Source organism: Syngnathus acus, chromosome 14 (genome assembly GCF_901709675.1).
Source record: "Syngnathus acus chromosome 14, fSynAcu1.2, whole genome shotgun sequence".
In the NCBI taxonomy this organism is placed as follows: domain Eukaryota; kingdom Metazoa; phylum Chordata; class Actinopteri; order Syngnathiformes; family Syngnathidae; genus Syngnathus; species Syngnathus acus.
In genome coordinates, this window is record NC_051099.1 from 9269033 (window position 1) to 9289317 (window position 20285).

Consider the following 20285-nt stretch of genomic DNA (forward strand, 5'->3'; position numbering starts at 1 on the left):
GCAGGCGAGCGGTTCCCCATCTACTGGGGAAACGCAGTCATTGCAGGCAAAATGACAAAAAAAAAAAAGTTTAATAATACAATTAATTCAGGGTTGGCGGGCCGGATTAAACGGTCCCGTGGGCCGGATGTGGCCCGCGGGCCGTAGTTTGCCCACCCCTGAACTAACCTCTACTGCTGCTGCTGCTCACTTAGGAGTGTGCGCAGTATTTCCTGGAGGTGAAGGACAAGGATGTTAAGCACTCTCTGGCCGGACTCTTTGTGGAGATTCTTGTGCCCGTCGCTGCTGTGAGTACCCGTGCAAATGATGCTTGCCCTTTTCAGCTCATCCATGTATGGAAAGTTCAATTGGCCCAGGAGTGGGAAAGAAATATATTTGTAGCTCCAAAGCCGTAGTCAGACACCGACATATGTCCAACCCTCGAGTCCCTCTCTTTCCATCTTCTGGCAGACGGTGAAGAATGAAGTGAACGTGCCGTGCCTGCGCAACTTTGTGGAGAGCTTGTACGACACCACGCTGGACCTGTCCTCCAGGAAGAAACACTCCCTGGTGAGTGCCTGTCGCTGCCTCCACATGAGCAGCTATTTGCGCGGCCACTTACAAGCGGGAGGGGGAGGAGCCCAGTCTGAGAGCGATTGGAACAGATGTTTGTTTGCCTCCACGTTGACTTGCAGTCTTTGTACTCAATGTGTGTGCCAAGAGCGCAGTCTGAAGGCTGACTTTACAACCTTAAGCCTTGCTTAAAAGCTCATTTGAAACACTGGCCCCGCCCGCTTCATGTATGATTCCGAAAGCGCGGCGTGCGATTATTATCATCTTTACTGCCCATCTTTGTTTGGGCACCCTGCCCGTCAACATGTGCCGTCATTGTTATTGTTGAAAGAGATAAAAGGGTCCAATAATCTCTCTCTCTCTCTCTCGCGCTCTCTCTCTCTTTTTTTTTTTTTTTTTCTCCTCTCCTCTCTCTCGTGTACCAGGCGCTGTATCCTCTGGTGACATGTCTGCTGTGCGTGAGTCAGAAGCAGTTGTTCCTCAGCCGCTGGCACATTTTCCTCAACAACTGCCTGTCCAACCTCAAGGTAAAAAGCAAACAACAGCAATTACGTGGGTTTGTGTATCAAGTCACTGTATAATCCAGAATAAAGACCCCAAGATGGCCCGCGTGGCCCTGGAGTCGCTCTACCGCCTGCTGTGGGTTTACATGATCCGAATCAAGTGCGAGAGCAACACTGCCACACAAAGGTACGCACATGGAGACGCGTACGGTATTTTTCAACAAGCCGCTCACGGCGTGTTGCACGTCAAGCGTCAACGGGTTTCCACCTCACCGCAGGCGACACTTTGTCTAGTTGGTTCCTTGTGCCTTCCCCCGCAGCCGCCTTATGTCCATCACCTCCACGCTCTTCCCCAAGGGGAGCCGCAGCGTGGTCCCCCGAGACATGCCACTCAATATCTTTGTCAAGATCATCCAGTTTATCGCGCAGGTTCGGAGGGTGTTCTCAAAGCTATTTGGACGCTAGCAAGCGAGCATGCCTTTCACGTTTGATGTCCGCTTGTGCTCAGGAGAGGCTGGACTTTGCCATGAAGGAGATCATCTTTGATCTTCTGAGTGTGGGGAAGCCCACCAAAGCCTTCAGCCTTAATCCAGAGGTATGCCATTCCTCCCGCCGCTTTCCTTGTTGAAGAGACTGTCCAGGAAAGTCACGCCTTACTCGCTCCGGCTTTCGTCCCAGCGTATGAACATCGGCCTCCGAGCCTTCCTGGTCATCGCTGACGCCCTGCAGCAGAAAGACGGCGAGCCTCCCATGCCCAACACGGGCGCCACGCTGCCCTCGGGCAACTCTCTGAAGAAGAAGAAGACCTACCTGAGCAAAACCCTCACAGAGGAGGAGGCCAAGCTCATTGGCATGTCCTTGTACTACTCGCAGGTGCGCAGGGCGCTGGATAGTGTCCTCAGGCACTTGGACAAGGAGGTGGGCCGCTGCATGATGCTCACCAGCGCGCAGATGCTCAACAAAGAACCCGAGGACATGATCACGTAGGTGGCGCTCTCTGGCGCAATATCCCTGTCTGCCTCCAATCCAAATGCTGGCCATTTTATGTGGCATACTTCATGTGGCTTTGTTGTCATCTGGGAGCAGGGGTGAAAGGAAGCCCAAGATCGACCTGTTCCGGACATGTGTTGCTGCCGTTCCTCGGATCCTTCCCGATGGAATGTCCAAGCCCGAGCTCATTGACCTCCTTTCACGGTGCCTGATTTTTTTCTGTTTGACCGCCTCTGCAAATCGGCAGGCATGCAAGCGAGCGGGCAACGACGATGTGGAGCTCCCGCTCTTCTTCACTTTTCCTCCTCGTGTCGCCTTTCCTCAGACTTACGGTGCACATGGACGACGAGCTACGTCTTATTTCCCAGAACTCCCTTCAGAGCCTCTTGCTGGATTTCGCCGACTGGAGGGAAGACGTGCTCTTCGGCTACACGCATTTCCTGCTGCGCGAGGTGCAAGAGACCCAGCAGGGTCTTCAAGACGCGTCGGTGAAGCTCTTGCTGCAGCTTCTCACTCAGTGGAGGCTGGCGCTGCAACTACAGGGGAAGATGCGAGGCGGCGTGGAGGTTGGCTTCTACTTCTTCTTTGCACACTGAACGCAGACAGACAGACAAAAAATATCTTCTGACAGCTTATGGTTCTTAGCAAGCACAATATTAGACAGAGCGATTTTGGGGCAGCATATCTCACAGCACTCACGACACTACAACTCCATGGAAAAGATGTGACATCGTTCATTGGAGGCAATGTGGAATTTTATCACTTAGGCGAGCCCCAGAATCTCTGAGCGGAGCCCGCACTGCTCGGTTCTTCACGCCGTGGAAGGTCTGGCTTTGCTGCTACTCTGCTCGTGCCAGATAAGCACCAGGAAGCTAGCGGTGGGCGTGCTCCGAGAGATTCGATGCCTGTTCGCCGCGCTCGGGCACGCCGAGGTACACCATCTCAATCCACATTTTGTTTTACGACTTCACTCCCAAACCAAGTGACAAAATCCGTCCCGCAGGATGAAGACAAACCCATGATCGAAGTCATGGACCAGCTGAGTCCGGCTGTTCTGGACAGCTTCGTCCACGCGGCCGTCTCCGACTCGGTGTGTAACTGTCAGAGAGGCGTCATTCGCCTGTGCTCGTAGCCTCTCACTGGGAACGCCGCTCTTCTCCTCCATAGTCCACGCTACCCATGAGCCACCACGTGGACCTCCAGTTCCTGGTGGAGTGGACGGCACGACTGGTGAGCAGCTCTTACGACGTGAAGAGCCCCAGCCACGTGTGGATCTTCGCCCAGTGCCTGAAGGACCCCTGGGTGCTGTGCCTGCACATTTTCCTGCGCCAGGAACACCTGCCAAAGCACTGCCCGGTGGCCCTGAGCTATGCCTGGCCCTACGCCTTCACGCGGGTGCAGCTGCTGCTGCCGCTCATCGACCCCAAGTAAGCTTGCTTTGCCAGGGTTACAAGGAGTAAGGAAAGGAGACAAAAGAGATGCTACAAGCAGGTAGGCAGAGAGTTTGTAAGTAAGTTAGTACAGGCGAGTTCTCTCGCTCACACAGCAGCCCGGTCAACACAAAGAAGACCAGCACGGCCGGCTCCTGCGACAACTCCATGTCTCTGTGGCGGAACTACCTCATCCTGTGCCTTGGGGTGGCTAAGCCCAGCATCATGTCGCCCGGACACCTCCGGGCGTCCACGCCCGAGATCACGGCCACCACACCCGACGGCAGCGTCACCTACGACAATAAGGTGGTGCCAACCCGCCTATGCTGTTTTTCACCCCCGTGAATGGACTGACGTTGTCACTTGCGTGCGCACGCAGGTGATCGGCACGCCGTCAGTCGCCTGGCTTCTCAAGCAGCTCGTTCCGCTGATGAGAGCCGAGAGTCTGGAGATCACCGAGTCTCTGGTGTTGGGCTTTGGCTGCACCAATGCCCTCGTCTTCAGGTGTGACGTCCAGCTGAGCTGGCACATTGTTGTATTTTCAAATCGGGAGTGAATTTTTTGGGGTGGGGAGTTGATGTCATTTTGCCATCTATGTTACTCTAGGGAGCTGATGGAAGAACTCCATCCACTCATGAAGGAGGCTCTAGAACGTCGACCTGAGGTATACGAAGATGAGGGAGTTCTTGTCACTGTCGGCCTCAGCTGACTTCACAAATGTGCGTCTGACTGTCAGAACAAGAAGCGACGAGAGAGGAGGGATCTTCTTAGGCTGCAGCTGCTGAGAATCTTTGAACTGTTGGCCAACGCCGGTGTCATCAGTGACAGGTGCAATAAAACAACAGCAAGCAAGGCCATGTGAAATGTAATGGTTCAGCCGTGGCGCAGCTGTATTCACGGCACCTTTCTGCCCGCCGGTTGGCAGCACCAACGGAGCGCTAGAGCGCGACTCGCTGGTGCTGGGGGCCTTGTTCCTGGAGTACGTGGACCTGACGCGAATGCTCCTGGAGGCGGAGAACGAGAAGGAGATGGACGTGCTCAAAGACATCAGAGCTCACTTTAGCAGCATGGTGGCCAACCTCATCCAGTGCGTGCCTGGTGAGTCACACCTGAGTCGTGATGGAAGGAGGACATTGGCTTTATTTCCCCCCTTGATTCAGAGAGGGCAGTGGTGAGCACTTAGACACCAGCGGAAGGAAGAGGACTGACTTTTGTCATGTTCTCTCTGCGTGTGTACGTGTGTATGTAGTCCAGCACCGTCGCCTCCTGTTCCCCCAGCAGTCTCTCCGCCATAACCTCTTCATCCTCTTCAGCCAATGGGCCGGGCCCTACAGCGTCATGTTCACGCCCCTGGACCGCTACAGCGACCGCAACCATCAGATCACTCGCTACCAGTACTGCGCTCTCAAGGTCAGCTTTGATGGTTGGGGGGGGTCTTTGGACGCTCCTGACGTTTTGCTCTCTTCCCGCCCAGGCCATGTCGGCCGTCCTGTGCTGCGGTCCCGTGTTCGACAACGTGGGTCTGTCCACCGACGGCTACCTCTACAAATGGCTGGACAACATCTTGGCCTGCCAAGACAAGCGGGTTCGTCCAAGTTGTACACTAGGAGTGCCGTGCGATGGCGATTATTAAAAAGAGCCGGCAGCAGTAGTTGTGCTAGAAGTCGTCGTCGTTGTCGTGGTCATGCCGCGTACACTCCGGGTTGTTCCCGACTGTACGTGTTCTCCTGCCGCAGGTTCACCGTCTGGGCTGTGAGGTGGTGATTCTGCTGCTGGAGCTGAACCCGGAGCAGAGCAACCTGTTCAACTGGGCCGTGGATCGTTGCTTCACCGGATCGTACCAGCTGGCGTCCGGATGCTTCAAGGCCATCGCCGCCGTGTGCGGGAACAGGTAGAAGCTGAACAAAATCATCTTAACACAAAATATCCTCTTGAAATTCTTGAGCTTCTTTTGATCATTGCACCATTCCTTCAACTGTGTTGTAACCCAACGACTGGCTAGGAACTACCCGTGTGACCTGGTGACGCTGCTCAATCTGGTGCTGTTCAAGGCGTCAGACACCAGCAGGGAAATCTATGAGATCTCCATGCAGCTGATGCAGGTCTGGTCCAGTCCTTGAGTTGGCTGCTTGACATGAACGATATCGACGATCCGGAATGCTGCCATACGTGTTCAGGTGCTGGAATCCAAACTACGTGCGTACTCCAAGCGCATGGTGGACCAAAAGCCTGGTAACATCTTGTACGGCACACATGGGCCTATGCCGCCTCTCTACAGTGTCAACCTATCGCAGCTCTCCAACCAACTGGCCAGCATGTACCCAGAACTCACACTGCCTCTCTTCTCGGGTCAGTCACATGACGTGGTGGTGCTCGAGGAAGTAGTTTGGGTTATGTTCTACAGTAACGTCTTTGTCGCACTTGTGTGCGTGCGCGTTTGTCTGTGTTGGTGCACAGAGGTGAGCCAGCGCTTCCCGAGCACCCACTCCAACGGGCGTCAGATCATGCTGTCTTACTTGCTGCCCTGGCTGGGCAACATGGAGCTGGTGGACACGGGCCTCCTACCGCCGGCCTCCAGCCCCTGCACGCCCGACGAGGAGGTCTCTCGCGGGCCCCAAGCCAGTCTGGCGGGCGTGTCGCTCTTCCTCAGGGGCAACGGCTGGGGCAGCCTGCAGGCCACCTCGCTGGTTCTCAACAACCTCATGTTCATGACTGCCAAGGTGGGACACGCCGCCACCATATGCCGCCATATGTCGGCATATGCTCTATGCCATCACTCTCCTTTCCCTGGATGTACACACGCTCACCGTTCACGAAGGGACGATTTTGCCGGGAACATAAAGCGAGGGCAGTGTCCCAACTCGCTGGCCTCTTAAAGTTTACATATCACGTTAATAATTTCTTCCGTTTTACTCATTCAGTTGTGGTCTATATAAAGTGGAACAGCCATGCTTTTGTCTGAATTTCTCATTTTGATAGCATCACGGGTCCCTCTTATACTTTTTCTGAGGTGCGACTCAGAGCAAGCCATTTTGGTGCGCTCTCTTTAAATGCAAATGAGATACTTCACACCCCACTCCCTCCAGGCCAGGGGTGTCAAGATCCTTTCCTCGGGGGCCGAATCCCTACATGTTTTCCAAGTTTCCCTCGTTAAACACACCTGATTCAGTTAATCAGGCTCCTGCTGAAAGTGAGGACGAACTGGTCATTTGAATCAGGTGTGTTTAACAAGGGAAACTTGGAAAACATGTAGGGATTCGGCCCCCGAGGAAAGGAGTTTGACACCCCTGCTCCAGGCCGCAAGATGTGCGCCTCCCTTTCCGGTCGGACATATTTGTAGTTTTTTAGCCGAGGTAGAGTTTACTTGCGCCGCAAACTTTTTGATTGATTAAAAGATGTCAACGGCAGAAGACTTGTCCATACAACCATACATAGCACGTAACAAAATAAATCCCCTCACATTATTTATGAACACGTCTTGGAAACAAGCACTGCGGGTCAACTTAACCAGTAAGCTAATGCTAGCATTAGCGAAAAGCTAACAAATGCGTTTAACACATTGTGTTTGAGCAGAAATGAGGATGATCAGATGGATGTGTGGTGTGTCAATGAGGGAGGAAAAGACCAGTGCAGAGCTGAGAAAGAAGATGGGAGTGGAGGCCATAGTGGCTGTGGTGAGGAGAGGCAGACTGCAATGGTACGGACATGTAGTGAGGAATGATGAGAACGATTGGGTGAAGAAAGTTATGTCGTATAACGTAGAGGGAACAAGACCCAGTGGCCGACCTAAAAAGACCTGGCAGATGGCCGTGGCAGCCGACATGTTTTTCTTAGGCACTCGGCATCAACCACGAGATGGCCATGGACCGTTCCCGGTGGAAGAAGGCCATATCGAGAACAGAGTCCAACCCAGCGGCGCCTGGAAAGCGGACTTTAAACCGATGTTACCCAAGAACAATACAGCACCTTCGATGCAATTCATCTGATACGACTCGAAATACACCCACAAGAAGTGAAAACAGAGCGTACAGCTCTAAAATCAGTAGAAAGACCGATGCTAATGCTATAAAAACGAGGGCATCATAAACACGCAATATTATTAAAGTGAAATAGAGTTTACTATTTGTGTCATCTCAAACTTAGTGTGTCCGTTGTTTCCATAGATTGAAGGAATTGAACCATCAACGAAACAAAGTCTTTCAGGCGAATCCTTCTCTATACTGACAAAAGATTTCTGAAACACTCATCCTTGAACAAGCAGGACTTTGCCCACAGATGTGGGAACACTGCTTTAAGACCAGGCACTTCTTTGAGGTTCTGATACTGGGGGATGGTGCAATGAGTTGTGTGGATTTATGCATCCAACAACGAAACATTTTGTCACGGAAGGAGTGGAGCAGGGCGACAGTGTGCAGCTTGGACCAGGGTTTATTGAAGCAAACTCAAGACTCGGCAAACTGACATGACTTACTAACAAAACCAACAACAGGACTGACCGACAAAGACGTGAAACAAAAAGACATGAAGACAAAAACCGAAACCCCCGTGCGCCGCGTGGGGGGGGAGCGCACCAGTCCAAATGGGCTCACCGGCCATGGCAAAGTTCTAACCGCGCTCGGCGGCAACTCTGGGGACATGAACCGCAATCGGCGGCATTCGGGGGAGTCAGGACCGCAATCGGCGGCATTCGGGGGAGTCAGGACCGCAATCGGCGGCATTCGGGGGAGTCAGGACCGCAATCGGCGGCATTCGCGGAGTCATTGCCGCAATCGCGGCATTCGCGGAGTCATTGCCGCAATCGGTGGCATTCGAGAAGTCAGAGCTGCAATCGGCGGAGTTTGGAAGTCCGGACCGCGATCAGTGGGATTCGGAAGGCGGAGCAGTGCGCAGCGGCAAGAGCCACCATGCGCCGCAGCAGTGGGAGCGGGGCCAGGGACAATCGCAGGTTCGGCGCAGCTGGCTTGAAGTCTGGCGATGCCCGCGGGTCCTGCGACGCTGGGGTGGAGCCCGATGACGGCTGCAAGTCTCATGCCGCCGGGAGGCACTCCGATGGCGGCCGCGGGTTCGGCGTCGCGGGAGCGAAGTCCGATCGCGGCCGTGGGTCTGGCGTCGCGTGAGCGAAGTCCGATGGCGGCCGCGGAGCCCATGGCGCTGGAACAAGCTCGGACGACGGACGTGGATCGGGTGTCACAGCTGTGGTGGAGGAGGGTCCAAGTGCTGGTCGCTGTAGTGGTCGGATCATTCTGTCACGGAAGGAATGGAGCAGGGCGACCAAGTGCAGCTTGGACCAGGGTTTATTGAAGCAAACTCAAAAGACTCGGTAAACTGACATGACTTACTAACAAAACCAACAACAGGACTGACCGACAAAGACGTGAAACATGAAGACATTAATGATCCTACGGGGCGTGAGGGGCAGACAGGACTTATATACACGACAGGTAACAAGAGGCAGGTGAGAATAATCAGACTAATCATGGGCACACAGGAGGGGAGGGGCGAGCACACAGAAAGAAACCATGACAACAGACACATAGTGGAACGGCTGGGGACGAGATGTGACACATTTTGATCTCTCCACTTTGGCATCCTTGAGTTGTTTGGACTACAAACGTCTCTCAGAGTAATAAAGATGGCGGATTTGCAAAACCGTTTGGCCACACCCATTACCTTGTTTGGTAGTCCCGCCTCAAAGAATGTGACGTAATAGATAAAAATACTAAAAATAAAAAAATGGAGTAAAACCGAACGGAGTAAAATATAGCCCCCGAACAGATCATAAAAGTATCTCTGTAACACATGGAGGGATAGATTACACTTTTTTACAATCTTGAAGACTCAAAGTGCACAATAAAATGAATATAAAAGCAAAAAAGTGGATGTTCCATGATATGTCTGCGTCCGTACTCTTTTGTTTTCTGCAGTACGGCGACGAGGTGCCCGGGCCGGAGATGGAGAGTGCTTGGAACGCTTTGGTGTCGAATGAACGCTGGAGCAACAACCTGAGGATCACCCTGCAGTTTCTCATCAGCTTGTGTGGAGTCAGCAGTGACACCACACTCTTACCTTATGTCAGTCATCGGAGCCACCATTTGCCACCTTGCGCTGGCATTTCGCATTCAACGCTAAACGTGTGTGTTTGCAGATCAAGAAGGTGGTGATCTACTTGTGTCGGAACAACACCATCCAGACCATGGAGGAGCTCCTGTTTGAGCTTCAGCAGACCGACCCTGTTAACCCCGTGGTACTGCACTGCGACAACCCGCCTTTCTACCGATTTGCTGCCAGCAACAAGGCACCCACCTCGCAGACGGGTGAGCCCCCACCCCGCGCACCATCCTCCTCCCGATACTTGGACTTGACACGCACATGCGCTTGTGTAGGCACTGCCTCCAGCAGCAACACCGTTGTGGTCGGACAGGAGAACCTGCTGGACACAGATGAAAGCAAACTGCTCAGGGAGAGTGACGAGCGGTCAGTCTGCATTGTACTATTTTGATATACCTTATATGGACTCAGCATGACAGCAATGTGTGTGTGTGTGGAGCTGTTACAGGAGGGCGAGGGCGCACAACAGGCTGGAGTCCCGCTACAGCAACAGCTCAGGAGGTTCCTACGAGGACGAGAAAAGTAGCCAGTTTGCCGAAATGCTCTCGTATCGTATACGCATTGGGATTTGAACGGTTTTAACGTTTCACCCCCCAGCTGACCCTCTCCCGCCATACGCTGCCTGGCTGCTGAGCGTCCTGGAGACGAACCGCCCTCAACCGCTGCCCATGCCCGTAAATGGTGGCTGCTGGGCACCGCTGGTGGACTATCTGCCCGAGACCGTCACGCCCAGGGGACCCCTGCACAGGTGCGCCTGACAAAACTGGCTAACGTGCGGAAGGAAGGTCACGCAGAGAACTTAAGACGAGAGCAAGGATCACTCGGGTTGGAAAGCTGCTGAAAGTGAAAATGTCATTAGGCAGGGACGTCATCAAAATATCATGCTACCAAAATGCTTTGTCCGTGAAAATTGTGCCCCACGATTACATTTTTGATTTTGATGTGTGTGTTTTGGTGTGTGTGTGTTTTGGTGTGTGTGTTTTGGTGTGTGTGTGTGCGTGTGTGTGTTTTGGTGTGTGTGGGTGTTTTTAGGTGTAATGTGGCCGTCATTTTCATGACAGAAATGGTGGTGGATCACAGCGTGAGAGAAGACTGGGCTTTGCACCTTCCCCTGCTGCTGCACGCGCTCTTCTTGGGTGCCAACAAACTCACACATGCACACACGCACATTGATTGCATCCAAGTCTTGTGTAATGCCCTCACTGATAAGATGAGACATGAAATAATGAGTGGCGTTGGTGTTTGACAGTGAGGTCTACCGCTTGCATGGCAGCACCCAGAGAAAAGCACACGTGGTGTTGTGCGGCTGCTGACAACTCCCCACAAAACACTGCTATGAAGCAACCGAGTCCATCTTAGCTCTCAAAAAATGGGTCTGCCTTTTTGGTTTGAGGCTGCGGATTGTTGAGCGTCATGGTTGTGTCATTGTCAGGCCTGGACCACTACAGACCGGAAGTCTACGAGCACAGCAAGCGCCTCCTTCTGCACCTCCTCATAGCGCTGTCGTGTAACAACAACTTTCAGGTGAGGCTCGGAGGGCTCTTCTTTCTTCAGCACCCAACTTTCCACCTCCCTCCAGCACCCGATTTCAGCTTTCTCTCCTCCCCACCTTCCTCATGTACCCGATTTCGGCTTCCTCTCCTCCCCACCTTCCTCCAGCACCTGACTTGGGCTTCCTCTCCTCTCATTTCAGGTGATCGCCTCGGTCTTGATGTTAACCAGAGAGAGCAGCGACAACAAGACCCTGACCGTCAAGTCCGGCCACCACAGCAACCGCCGGCGCTCCAGTAAGACCCTTGCTGTCCGTCCTCCGAGCCCCGAGCGCTCGGGACAAACAGCCCACGTCGGTTTCAGACGTGCCTGACTTCCTGCGGGAGTGCCGGGCGTCGCCCGCGGCCGATTCGGGCCTGGGCTCGGCGTCCGACTCATCCTCGGCCAGCCTGGGTGGTGTCAGCGCAGCGGGCAGCGTGGCCAACCTTCCCGTTGTCACGCCAGACGACCTGGAAGACCTGGAAGACGCAGGCCACGAAACGGACGAGAAGACCAACAAACTCATCGAGTTCCTCTCCACCAGGTACGCGCGCATCACCCTTTGCTATGACAGCGGCAAAAGTAATCTGTCTTGTTGATTTTCTTGACAAGTGCAGATCAAAAATGCTTTTGGGAATGATTCATTCCGACCGGCCACATAACACAACGCACTGGGGGTGGGGGCGTTCTAAAAGTGTACACGTTCTAACGTGCTGCGTAGTGTTATCGGTGCCAGATGCCTAGTGCCTGGGGTAAAGTGTTTTTGTTGCTCAGAGCCGTGGGGCCACTGTGGGTGCACGAGGACATCACACCCAAAAACCCAAACTCCAAGAGCACCGAGCAGCTCTCCAACTTCCTGCGCCACGTCATCTCCGTCTTCAAGGAGTCTAAGTCAGGTGAGCGTGGATACAAATTTGCCAAAAGGAAAGGTACAAACTTGGATCCAAGAAAGACATCTAAGACTCCCACCGTAAGAGTGCCGACTTGTGATTGCGGCACAGACTTCCACCTGGAGCAGCAGCTGAGCGACGTGGCGCTGCAGACTGCGCTGTGCAGCTCGTCTCGTCACTACGCCGGTCGCTCCTTCCAGATGTTCCGGGCGCTGGGGCAGCCCATCAACAACCACGCCGTGTCCGACCTGGTGTCTCGCCTCGTAGAGGTGGTGGGCGAGCACGGGGACGAGGTGCAGGTGAGGGGCTCACCGCCAAGAAAGGGGCTGGGAGCACTTCCTCCCCACCAGCTATCCTCTTTGTGTGTGCCAGGGCTACGTGATGGAAGTGCTGCTCACGTTGGAATCGGTGGTGGTCAACCTGGCCGAGTGTCTGAAGAACAGCGACCTAATGGCGGCGCTCACCAGGTTACCATCTGCACTTACACGCGTTCATCAAATGCAAACGATTGCAAGTAGGCTCGAGTGCGCCCCCGACAGTGCTAACGCAGCGCTCCGGGACTGCTGACGCTGCTAACAGGCAGTCTGCCGATACAACACGTGCAAGATTGATAGAGGATATTTTTCCCCCTACAGTCACGCTTGTTAGGGTTGACAAATTATTTTGAACGTATGATTATGTTGGAATGTTGACTAGAATCATTAACTTTGTTAAAACCTTCCACTTTTTCTTGACTCGTTGAAAGTCCCTGCAGTTGTTGAAAATGTTCAAATGATGTGGGAACATTCTTGCTTAGTTAGTTATCTAAAATGCTCCTCTAGTATCTGTTTCCACAACCTTGTAAAACAAAGAGGTAAGACCCTCTGCACTGATTAACCGGTTTGCGGGGTGACCACCGACACATGTTCACTCTCACCCCCAGCCTGCTTTCTCTCAATAAATATTCTCTTGCAAGAGGCAAAAGTTAGACTGCTTTCAAGCACCACTGTACCACACAGGGTGCTGATGGATTTCTCCACTTGCAAGCGTAAAATGAGCAAACTGTCTCGTGTGTGGTTCTTGCATAAAAGATAGAGTGGGGAAAACTCTATCAATGCTAACATGCTGTCATGCTCACTCACAGGACGTCGTCTCCCGACTTTGCACTGAGCGACAAGCTGATGAACCGGAAGAGCACGGGACAGCTCAACTTCCCCAGCCCGGGGCTGGCGGCCCTGTCGTCTCAGCGCCACCAACGCTCCTACTCGGTACCCAAAAAGTTTGGCGAGTGCGGCTACCAGTCCGGCGAACCCCCTCGCAGTGCCACTCTGGACCGTATTCAGGCAAGGATTTGCTGGTTTTGCACATTTGGCACGCCCATTTGCGTCACGTGGTCTTGCGCATGTTTTGCCAGGCCTGCACCAGTCATGGCCTGGCACGGGCGGGCAGGGGCCCGGGCTCCTGTGCCTCCTCCACCAATCGCATTGATCCCAGCGTCCTGTCAGACCCTGCCCACGTGTCGCACCCGTCTTCCATACTGGCCACTGTCTTCTGGGTGGCAGTCTCTCTCATGGAGTCGGACTTTGAATTTGAGTACCAGATGTCACTGCGCCTGGTGCACAAGCTCCTGTCCAAGGTACGGGCTGCCCGCTCAAGCATCAGAGGAGGCTGAGCGCAGCGTGCCGTGGCTTCTGAATCGACGAAGACGCACTTCGGACTCTGCATCCTCCTGGACTCTCTTTGCCAGGTGCCTTTGGACCGGGCAGAGAACCGTGAGCGTCTGGAGAAGCTTCAGGCTCAGCTGAGGTGGAGCGGCTTCTCGGGCATCCAACAGCTCCTGCTGAAGGGCTTCACCTCCCAGGCCACATCCGACCTCACCCTGCAGCTCTTCTGCCAGCTCACGCCCGTCTCCCGCGTGCCGGTGGTGGACAGCTCGCAGTCTCTGGGTAGGACAGTCCGTCTACGTCGCCTTCTTTCCGCATGGCGGCACTGACTGGAGCTGGCCCTGCCATAGGTTTCCCGCTCAACGTGCTGTGTCTGTTGCCGCACCTGGTGCAGCACTTTGGGCACCCCACGCAGTTCTGCAAGGAGAGTGCGGAGAGAATTGCACAGGTGAAGGATACGCAACCTCATGTTAGCTTTTGGCTGGAGCACATCCATCATCTGCTCCTTTCCGGCCGGCAGGTGTGTTTGGTGGAGAAGAACACCAAGCTGTCCCACCTGGCCCACGTGATGACGCTGTACAAGACGCGCTCGTACACGCGGGACCCCTTCTCCTGGGTCAGCGTAGTGTGCCGCTACCTCCACGAGGCCTTCTCCGACATCACGCTCAACATGGTCACCTACATGGCGGAGGTGCGGGCTCTCGTTTGGCATGTGCTGTGGCGGCTGCGCGCCCGTGTAACCGTCCATCCATTGCTGGCCTGTCCTTGCAGCTACTGGATAAAGGCCTTCCCGCCATGCAGCAGTCGCTCCTTCAGATCATCTACTGCTTGCTCAGCCACATGGACCTAAGCGCCGTGCACGTCAAGCAGTTCAATGCAGACGTCACCAAGACCATCGAGAAGTTTGTGCAAGTCAGTGTCCGTCAATCGGGAGAAAAGAACCACAAGAAGAAAAACCAAGCCAGCTAGCCAACAGACAGTTTGAGCTGAAAAGTGCGCGTCCCCACAGACGGTGCACTGGAAGGACGCCCTGAACATTCTGAAGTTGGTGGTGTCGCGCTCGGCCAGCCTGGTGCACCCGGTGTACGGCCAAGCCCACGGCGACATCTCCAACCTGGAGGTGAGCAGAGTGTGGGACGGCTCGGCCAAGGCGCTGCCTGGGAAAACCCTGGACTTCACCTTCGACATCTCCGAGGTGAGGACGGCTCCCGTGGGCTTTTGAGGCCACTGTTGCTGACGCCGCTTCTCTTTGCAGACGCCAGTGATTGGGCGGCGCTTCGACGCGCTCCAGGGCTCCGGCGTCAGGGAGGGCAAGGCCCGAGCCATGGCCGTCACCCGCAGCACCTCGTCCACCTCTTCGGGGTCCAACTCCAATACCATCCTGGTTCCTGTCAGCTGGAGACAACCTCAGTATTCTCAGGTCGCTACCCAATCTAAAATGTGTTTTTAAAAGCTGGTTTTGTCTTTGTGCCCTTTGCAAGGGTTTGACTTTGATGATTTTGTTTCCATCTCTTCCTCAGAAGCGGACCAGAGAGAAGCTGGTGAACGTTCTTTCACTGTGTGGACAAGAAGTTGGACTGACCAAGAACCCTTCAGTAATCTGCCTCACTTTCCTCTGGGGCGACGGTGGAATGCTTTTTGTGGGCAACGGCGGAGTGCATTTCTGTGGGCAATATCTCTGCCTTTTTTTTTTCCACCATCAGGTGATCTTCTCATCCTGCGGCGACCTGGACATGATGATGGAAGTGCGTGAGAGCGGCGTGTCGTCGGAGGAGGGCGGCACCAGGGAGGACACGCTGGAGGACACGGCCAGCGAGCAGCAGTTCAGAGTTTTCAGAGACTTTGACTTCCTGGATGTGGAGCTGGAGGACGGCGAGGTGAGCTCAACCAGCCCGGGCTTCTTTCATGTTAACCTCGCATTTTCTCATCAAGGTAATATGACTTCATCCCCCCCTACAACACAAGTACACCATATATTAGAAATGTTGGCTTTATGGCTCTCGCTGCCTGTCTCTGTCTAACCGAGTTTCTCTCTTTCTCCCCCCGCGCTGCCCAGGAACTCCAGGTACGTTTTGCTCACATTCAGCATCGACATGAGCTTTTACTCTCACAGCTGCGTTGGTCCTTGGGCTCTTTTGCCAATGGTTCAAACAAGCACGTGGGGCACATGCATTGCTCGTGTAAAAGTTGCAAAACAACAGGACGTAAGCTCATAAAAGTGAACACTCCTTGATAAACATTTGCTGATGTCTCTTCTTGGGACTACACTGGAGAAATGGGCACATTGTAAAGTTGTCAGTGCACAATTACTGTAGCGGTGTGAATTTCCTGCCCCCTACGTACGAAGGCACGTTACCAATGTCGAATGCGCAGGAAACAAAAGTGAGCCCACCTCTATGTGAATCTGTCGACCGGCATATTTGTGACTCGACGTTTGCGCTCGGCGGTGGAACAAACCGAGGCGTAGGCCTCATCGACACGAATCTTAATGAGCCAACATTGGGCGCCGTCACCGCTTCTCCCTCTTTCTTCACTTCCCCTCCCCGCCGGATGCTGTTCTTGTGTGCGTTCCCTCAAGGGCGAGACGGTGGACAACTTCAACTGGGGTGTGCGGCGCCGATCCCTGGACAGCACCGAGCTAGGCGACCTGCTGGAGGAGAGCCAGCATTCGGGGAGCACGCCTAGCCTGGGACACGAAGACCCCCATGATTCCGAGGAGTCCTCCGAGGAAGAGGAGTCTTCCGCCAGCCGGAGCCTGTCGCATTCGCAGCTGGTGCGTAGGACCCGCTAGCGCCACGTAATGGAGTCAATGGTGTTAAATGCTGCCCCAGATCACAACGCTTCAACGTGGCTCTTTTGCACCAAGGTGGCAACAAAGCTCAACTTGTGTCTAAAAGAACCTACTCACCATAGTTACATAGTTTGCAGCCCCTCCAGAGAATGTGCGACAAATCCAGAAAGAAATATATTCTTTATATATATTCACGAAAATGTATATCCAAAACAATGACTGACTTTCCCCGAATATGTGTTTGTCATCCTACACTGCCGATTTTCGCTTGCAGACCAATCCGTCTCCATCGGACGAGACCAACCGCACGGACTCTCTGTCCACGTCATACGATACGTCTGCCGAGCCGCAGTCCTTGGGCGTCGCCACACCGGGCCCGGGGGTGCTGCTGCATGACCACCTCAGTGGCCTCCATGTAGGAGTCCGTGCAGCACTTTGCAATGGCTGGGACAGTTTGTTTGTGTGCGCTGACAGTGTGCACTGTGTCCTCGGCAGGCGAGATCGTGCGGCGGTGACGACGACGACACTCAGGCTCAGGACGACGAGCTGTCCCTGAGCACCAACGAGCTCGCCGCTGGCTCCGACTGCGGGGAGAGCTTCACCTTGGAGCTGACGGGGCAAGCGCGGGTCCGCACATCTCATCCAGAGCGTCGGCCTGACTATTGCCAACCGCCGCTGGACTTTCTAGACCCCAACAGTCTGCCCAGGTGAATGCCATGTTTTGTCGCAAGTTCAAGTGAACTTGCTTGTGACCGATCTAAGAGGATGCTAACCCAGTCAACCGCGGTGACAGTCTACGTGACGACGTGGATGACTTGGAGGACCTGGGCTTCCCGCCGCCGCCGTCCCCGTTTTTCTCCGCCATCTTGGCCGCCTTCCAGCCGGCTGTATGCGACGACGCGGAGGAGGCATGGCGCTGTCATGTCAACCAGTTGGTGACCGACTCGGACGGCTCCTGCGCCGTCTACACCTTCCAGGTCTTCTCGTCACTCTTCAGGGTGAGGCCCCCCAAATGTTTTTCCTGGCTCAAATGGAGGTCCATTTGGAAAAGCATGGCTCCCGATCTGCTTTCCCGCCTTCTTGTCATCTCACCTTTTTCAGAACCTCCAAGGAAAGTTCTGCACTTTGACCACGGACGTGGCTTCCTACCTTGGCGAGGGCTTGAGGGGGATTGGTTCCAAGTTCCTCAAGTCCTCTCAGATGCTGACCTCCTGCTCGGACTGCCCGACCATATACATTGATGCAGACACCGTGAGTTCAACGTGCTTGCCGTGAGGCGCTTGCTGCCGACATTGGCTTCACATCTCCTGCTTTTTAGATCATGTCTTATGGCCTCCTGGAGAAGATGAAGTTCAGCGCGCTGGAGCTTCAGGAGTACCTGGACACCTACAACACAAAAGAAGACGCGGCAGTCACGGTAAAAATAGCAAGCAACTTTCAGAGCGGCATTGTGTGTGGAACCGCTGTTGAAATGTACGATGGCCCAGAGCAGACCTTGCACGGGACCTCTGGAACAAACAGATCCGGTTGCCACCTTGTAGCACAGCAATTATGGTACAGCTTCTGCACCCAAGAACGAAAAGTTCCTGGAACGGAAATAACCAAGAATTAAACGGGGACCAAAGGGGTGCAAATGTTCTTGAAACTATCAAAAAGTATGAACTGAAAATCCACGCAAGGGCCAGCACACAGAATGTTAACCGCGATGGCAAGATGACCCTAACCCTGTCCTTTGTTGTGTTCTTCAGTGGCTGCGCAGCTGTAAGGACACATTTCCCAGGTGCCCCGGTGACGGTGTGGTCACGTGCCAGCCTGGAGACTCTGAAGAGAAAGTAGGCAACTCTCTCTCTTCATACTCTGTTCCTGTTTGTGCTGGGCTTTGTCAACAATCTGAAATATTTGTGGCGGTCGTGGCTCAGGCAGTAGAGCGGGTCGATTAGTAACCGGAGGGTTGGCGGTTCGACCCTAACTTTGTCACAGTCACGTGTCATTGTGTCCTTGGGCAAGACACTTAACACACCTTGCCTCCAGGTCACCATTGTAAATGAGAAAGTGTTCTCAATTGACTTACCTGCTAAAACATTGAACATAAAAATAAATAGATAGATAAATAAATAAATAAATAAATAGCCAGATTCGGTCTGCTTTTAGTCTTGACAAAGTCTTGAGACTGCCCTTTAGTCCAAGTCGCCGGATGTCTCAATCGTGTCTGTTTGTCAAAGAATAACAAACGTGTTCAATTGCATTTTGTTTGATCACCAAGCCACCAAAAGTAGCAAACACAAATATCCCCCCCCCATTATTGTCATTGAGCGGAAGCTAACGCTAGTCTGGGCGAGTCTGTGTCTGACTGATGCTATTGTCTTCCTCTAACACGCTCTCACACTCTAGCAAATGGAGTCTCTGGCCGTAAGTTCTTCTTCTCCTTGCTATGGCGCTTGTGATTTCAGCATGCGCGCTGCAATCGCGTTGATGCCGTCGTTGCCGCCGCCGCGGTGGTGCCCTTCACGTCCCAACCGGTGTTCCGCTTGACTTTTGCAGCAACTGGAGTTGTGCCAGAGGCTGTACAAGCTGCACTTCCAGCTTCTGCTGCTCTTCCAGTCCTACTGCTCGCTCATCGGCCAAGTTCACGCCATCAGCTCCGTGCCCGAGGTGAACATAATTCCACGGGAGTAGCTGGTGCGTGTCCTTCCTGCAAAGAAGTCCCGTTTGTATCCTTGTCATTTTAGCTGCTCAACATGTCCCGGGAGCTGAGCGAGCTCCGCTGCTGCCTTCAGGCGGCGGAGGCGGCGGTGGCCAGCGACCTGGAGCGCGAACACCCAGCCCACTCGCTTCACGCCCATGTGGCTGCGATGGCCGTGCCCACTTTCCCATCGTCGGAGGCGGCGGTCAAGGCCATCCTGGAGTGTCTCAGGAACCACGAGTTCACCAAGGCCGTCCGCTACATTCAAGAGTGCAGGTAGGCAAAAAAGGGAGCAAACAGGGAATCGGAGCCACATTCGAGGTCTATGCTCGTTCCAGGCGGCGGTGGCCTCACAGCGTGTTCGGTGGCGCCGCCGAGAAGGAAGTCCAGACTCTGCTCAATGTGTACTTCCGGCACCAGACTTTGGGCCAGACGGGCACCATCGCCCTGGTGGGCTCTCGTCAGGACCTTGGCCTGATCTGCTCCAAGCTGCTGGAGCTCAACGGCGAGATCCGTGACATGATCCGCCGCGCTCAGGGCTACCGCGTGGTCACCACCTACCTCCCAGACTCCAGCGCCTCCGGCACCAGCCTCTGACAGTGGAGCCAGCCACCTCCCAGCGACGCTTCCCGGCGCCTTCTCTAACCGCTTCTAGACTTTCCCCCGGTTGTTCTTTGTTTGCCCGCCCACAGTAACGTTGCAACCAAATCTGCCCAAAGCCCGACATACAGACCTGATGCTAGCGCTAACTGCGACGCCAAGACGAGGACGGCCGTCAAGGCCCCCGTCCCAGATTTTCCCCACCAGGGGTCACCAACATGGTGCCCGCGGGCACTTGTCAGTGAGCTGCATCTATTTATTTTACAGTCAAACCTCGGTTTTCGAACGTCCCGGTTCTCGAACAAATCGGAATTCGAACAAAAAATTCGAGATTTTTTTGCTTCGGTTGTCGAACAAAATTCGGAGGTCGAACCTCGCGAGAGGAGCCGGGAGGACCCGAGAAAACCCGACCGCGCGGCCCGGATGCCGACTGACTCCGTTGTTATTGTATTTTCGTTACTTTGAGGATTGTATTAACCCCTAATCATGCCTCCAAAGAAAGCAAGTGGGAGCAGTAAAGCCATCCTAAAACACAAAGACGCTCTTAAAGCAATGCGACAGTGAG

The 20285-nt window shown here is 54.1% G+C and overlaps 1 protein-coding gene across 6 annotated transcripts in view; it reads left to right on the forward strand.

The window, feature by feature from the left end:
- Positions 1-19920, forward strand: part of fryb (furry homolog b (Drosophila)) — a 31527-nt gene extending 11607 nt beyond the window's left edge. For 3 of the 6 annotated variants that reach the window (XM_037270103.1, XM_037270098.1, XM_037270102.1), the window contains exons 9-65: positions 195-287; positions 451-549; positions 978-1079; positions 1139-1242; positions 1376-1484; positions 1564-1650; positions 1734-2038; positions 2142-2249; positions 2371-2611; positions 2813-2977; positions 3049-3135; positions 3213-3472; positions 3592-3781; positions 3855-3979; positions 4082-4139; positions 4212-4303; positions 4401-4573; positions 4725-4885; positions 4950-5060; positions 5212-5366; positions 5478-5577; positions 5653-5824; positions 5933-6195; positions 9400-9546; positions 9621-9789; positions 9859-9949; positions 10023-10105; positions 10181-10331; positions 10616-10719; positions 11016-11107; positions 11277-11370; positions 11438-11657; positions 11888-12009; positions 12115-12302; positions 12376-12470; positions 13127-13325; positions 13397-13618; positions 13730-13928; positions 13997-14094; positions 14167-14337; positions 14418-14558; positions 14656-14841; positions 14902-15066; positions 15167-15241; positions 15350-15523; positions 15703-15711; positions 16225-16419; positions 16712-16852; positions 16933-17144; positions 17231-17435; positions 17539-17688; positions 17756-17854; positions 18186-18269; positions 18829-18846; positions 18979-19089; positions 19167-19396; positions 19459-19920. In XM_037270103.1, coding sequence (XP_037125998.1) covers positions 195-287; positions 451-549; positions 978-1079; positions 1139-1242; positions 1376-1484; positions 1564-1650; positions 1734-2038; positions 2142-2249; positions 2371-2611; positions 2813-2977; positions 3049-3135; positions 3213-3472; positions 3592-3781; positions 3855-3979; positions 4082-4139; positions 4212-4303; positions 4401-4573; positions 4725-4885; positions 4950-5060; positions 5212-5366; positions 5478-5577; positions 5653-5824; positions 5933-6195; positions 9400-9546; positions 9621-9789; positions 9859-9949; positions 10023-10105; positions 10181-10331; positions 10616-10719; positions 11016-11107; positions 11277-11370; positions 11438-11657; positions 11888-12009; positions 12115-12302; positions 12376-12470; positions 13127-13325; positions 13397-13618; positions 13730-13928; positions 13997-14094; positions 14167-14337; positions 14418-14558; positions 14656-14841; positions 14902-15066; positions 15167-15241; positions 15350-15523; positions 15703-15711; positions 16225-16419; positions 16712-16852; positions 16933-17144; positions 17231-17435; positions 17539-17688; positions 17756-17854; positions 18186-18269; positions 18829-18846; positions 18979-19089; positions 19167-19396; positions 19459-19717 — 8259 coding nt within the window. In that variant the 3' untranslated portion in view covers positions 19718-19920. Of the gene's footprint in view, positions 1-194; positions 288-450; positions 550-977; positions 1080-1138; positions 1243-1333; positions 1485-1563; positions 1651-1733; positions 2039-2141; positions 2250-2370; positions 2612-2812; positions 2978-3048; positions 3136-3212; positions 3473-3591; positions 3782-3854; positions 3980-4081; positions 4140-4211; positions 4304-4400; positions 4574-4724; positions 4886-4949; positions 5061-5211; positions 5367-5477; positions 5578-5652; positions 5825-5932; positions 6196-9399; positions 9547-9620; positions 9790-9858; positions 9950-10022; positions 10106-10180; positions 10332-10615; positions 10720-11015; positions 11108-11276; positions 11371-11437; positions 11658-11887; positions 12010-12114; positions 12303-12375; positions 12471-13126; positions 13326-13396; positions 13619-13729; positions 13929-13996; positions 14095-14166; positions 14338-14417; positions 14559-14655; positions 14842-14901; positions 15067-15166; positions 15242-15349; positions 15524-15702; positions 15712-16224; positions 16420-16711; positions 16853-16932; positions 17145-17230; positions 17436-17538; positions 17689-17755; positions 17855-18185; positions 18270-18828; positions 18847-18978; positions 19090-19166; positions 19397-19458 lie in introns of those variants that run through there. The other 3 variants (XM_037270099.1, XM_037270101.1, XM_037270104.1) reach the window with 3 other exon arrangements.
- The last annotated feature ends 365 nt before the right edge of the window (positions 19921-20285 follow it).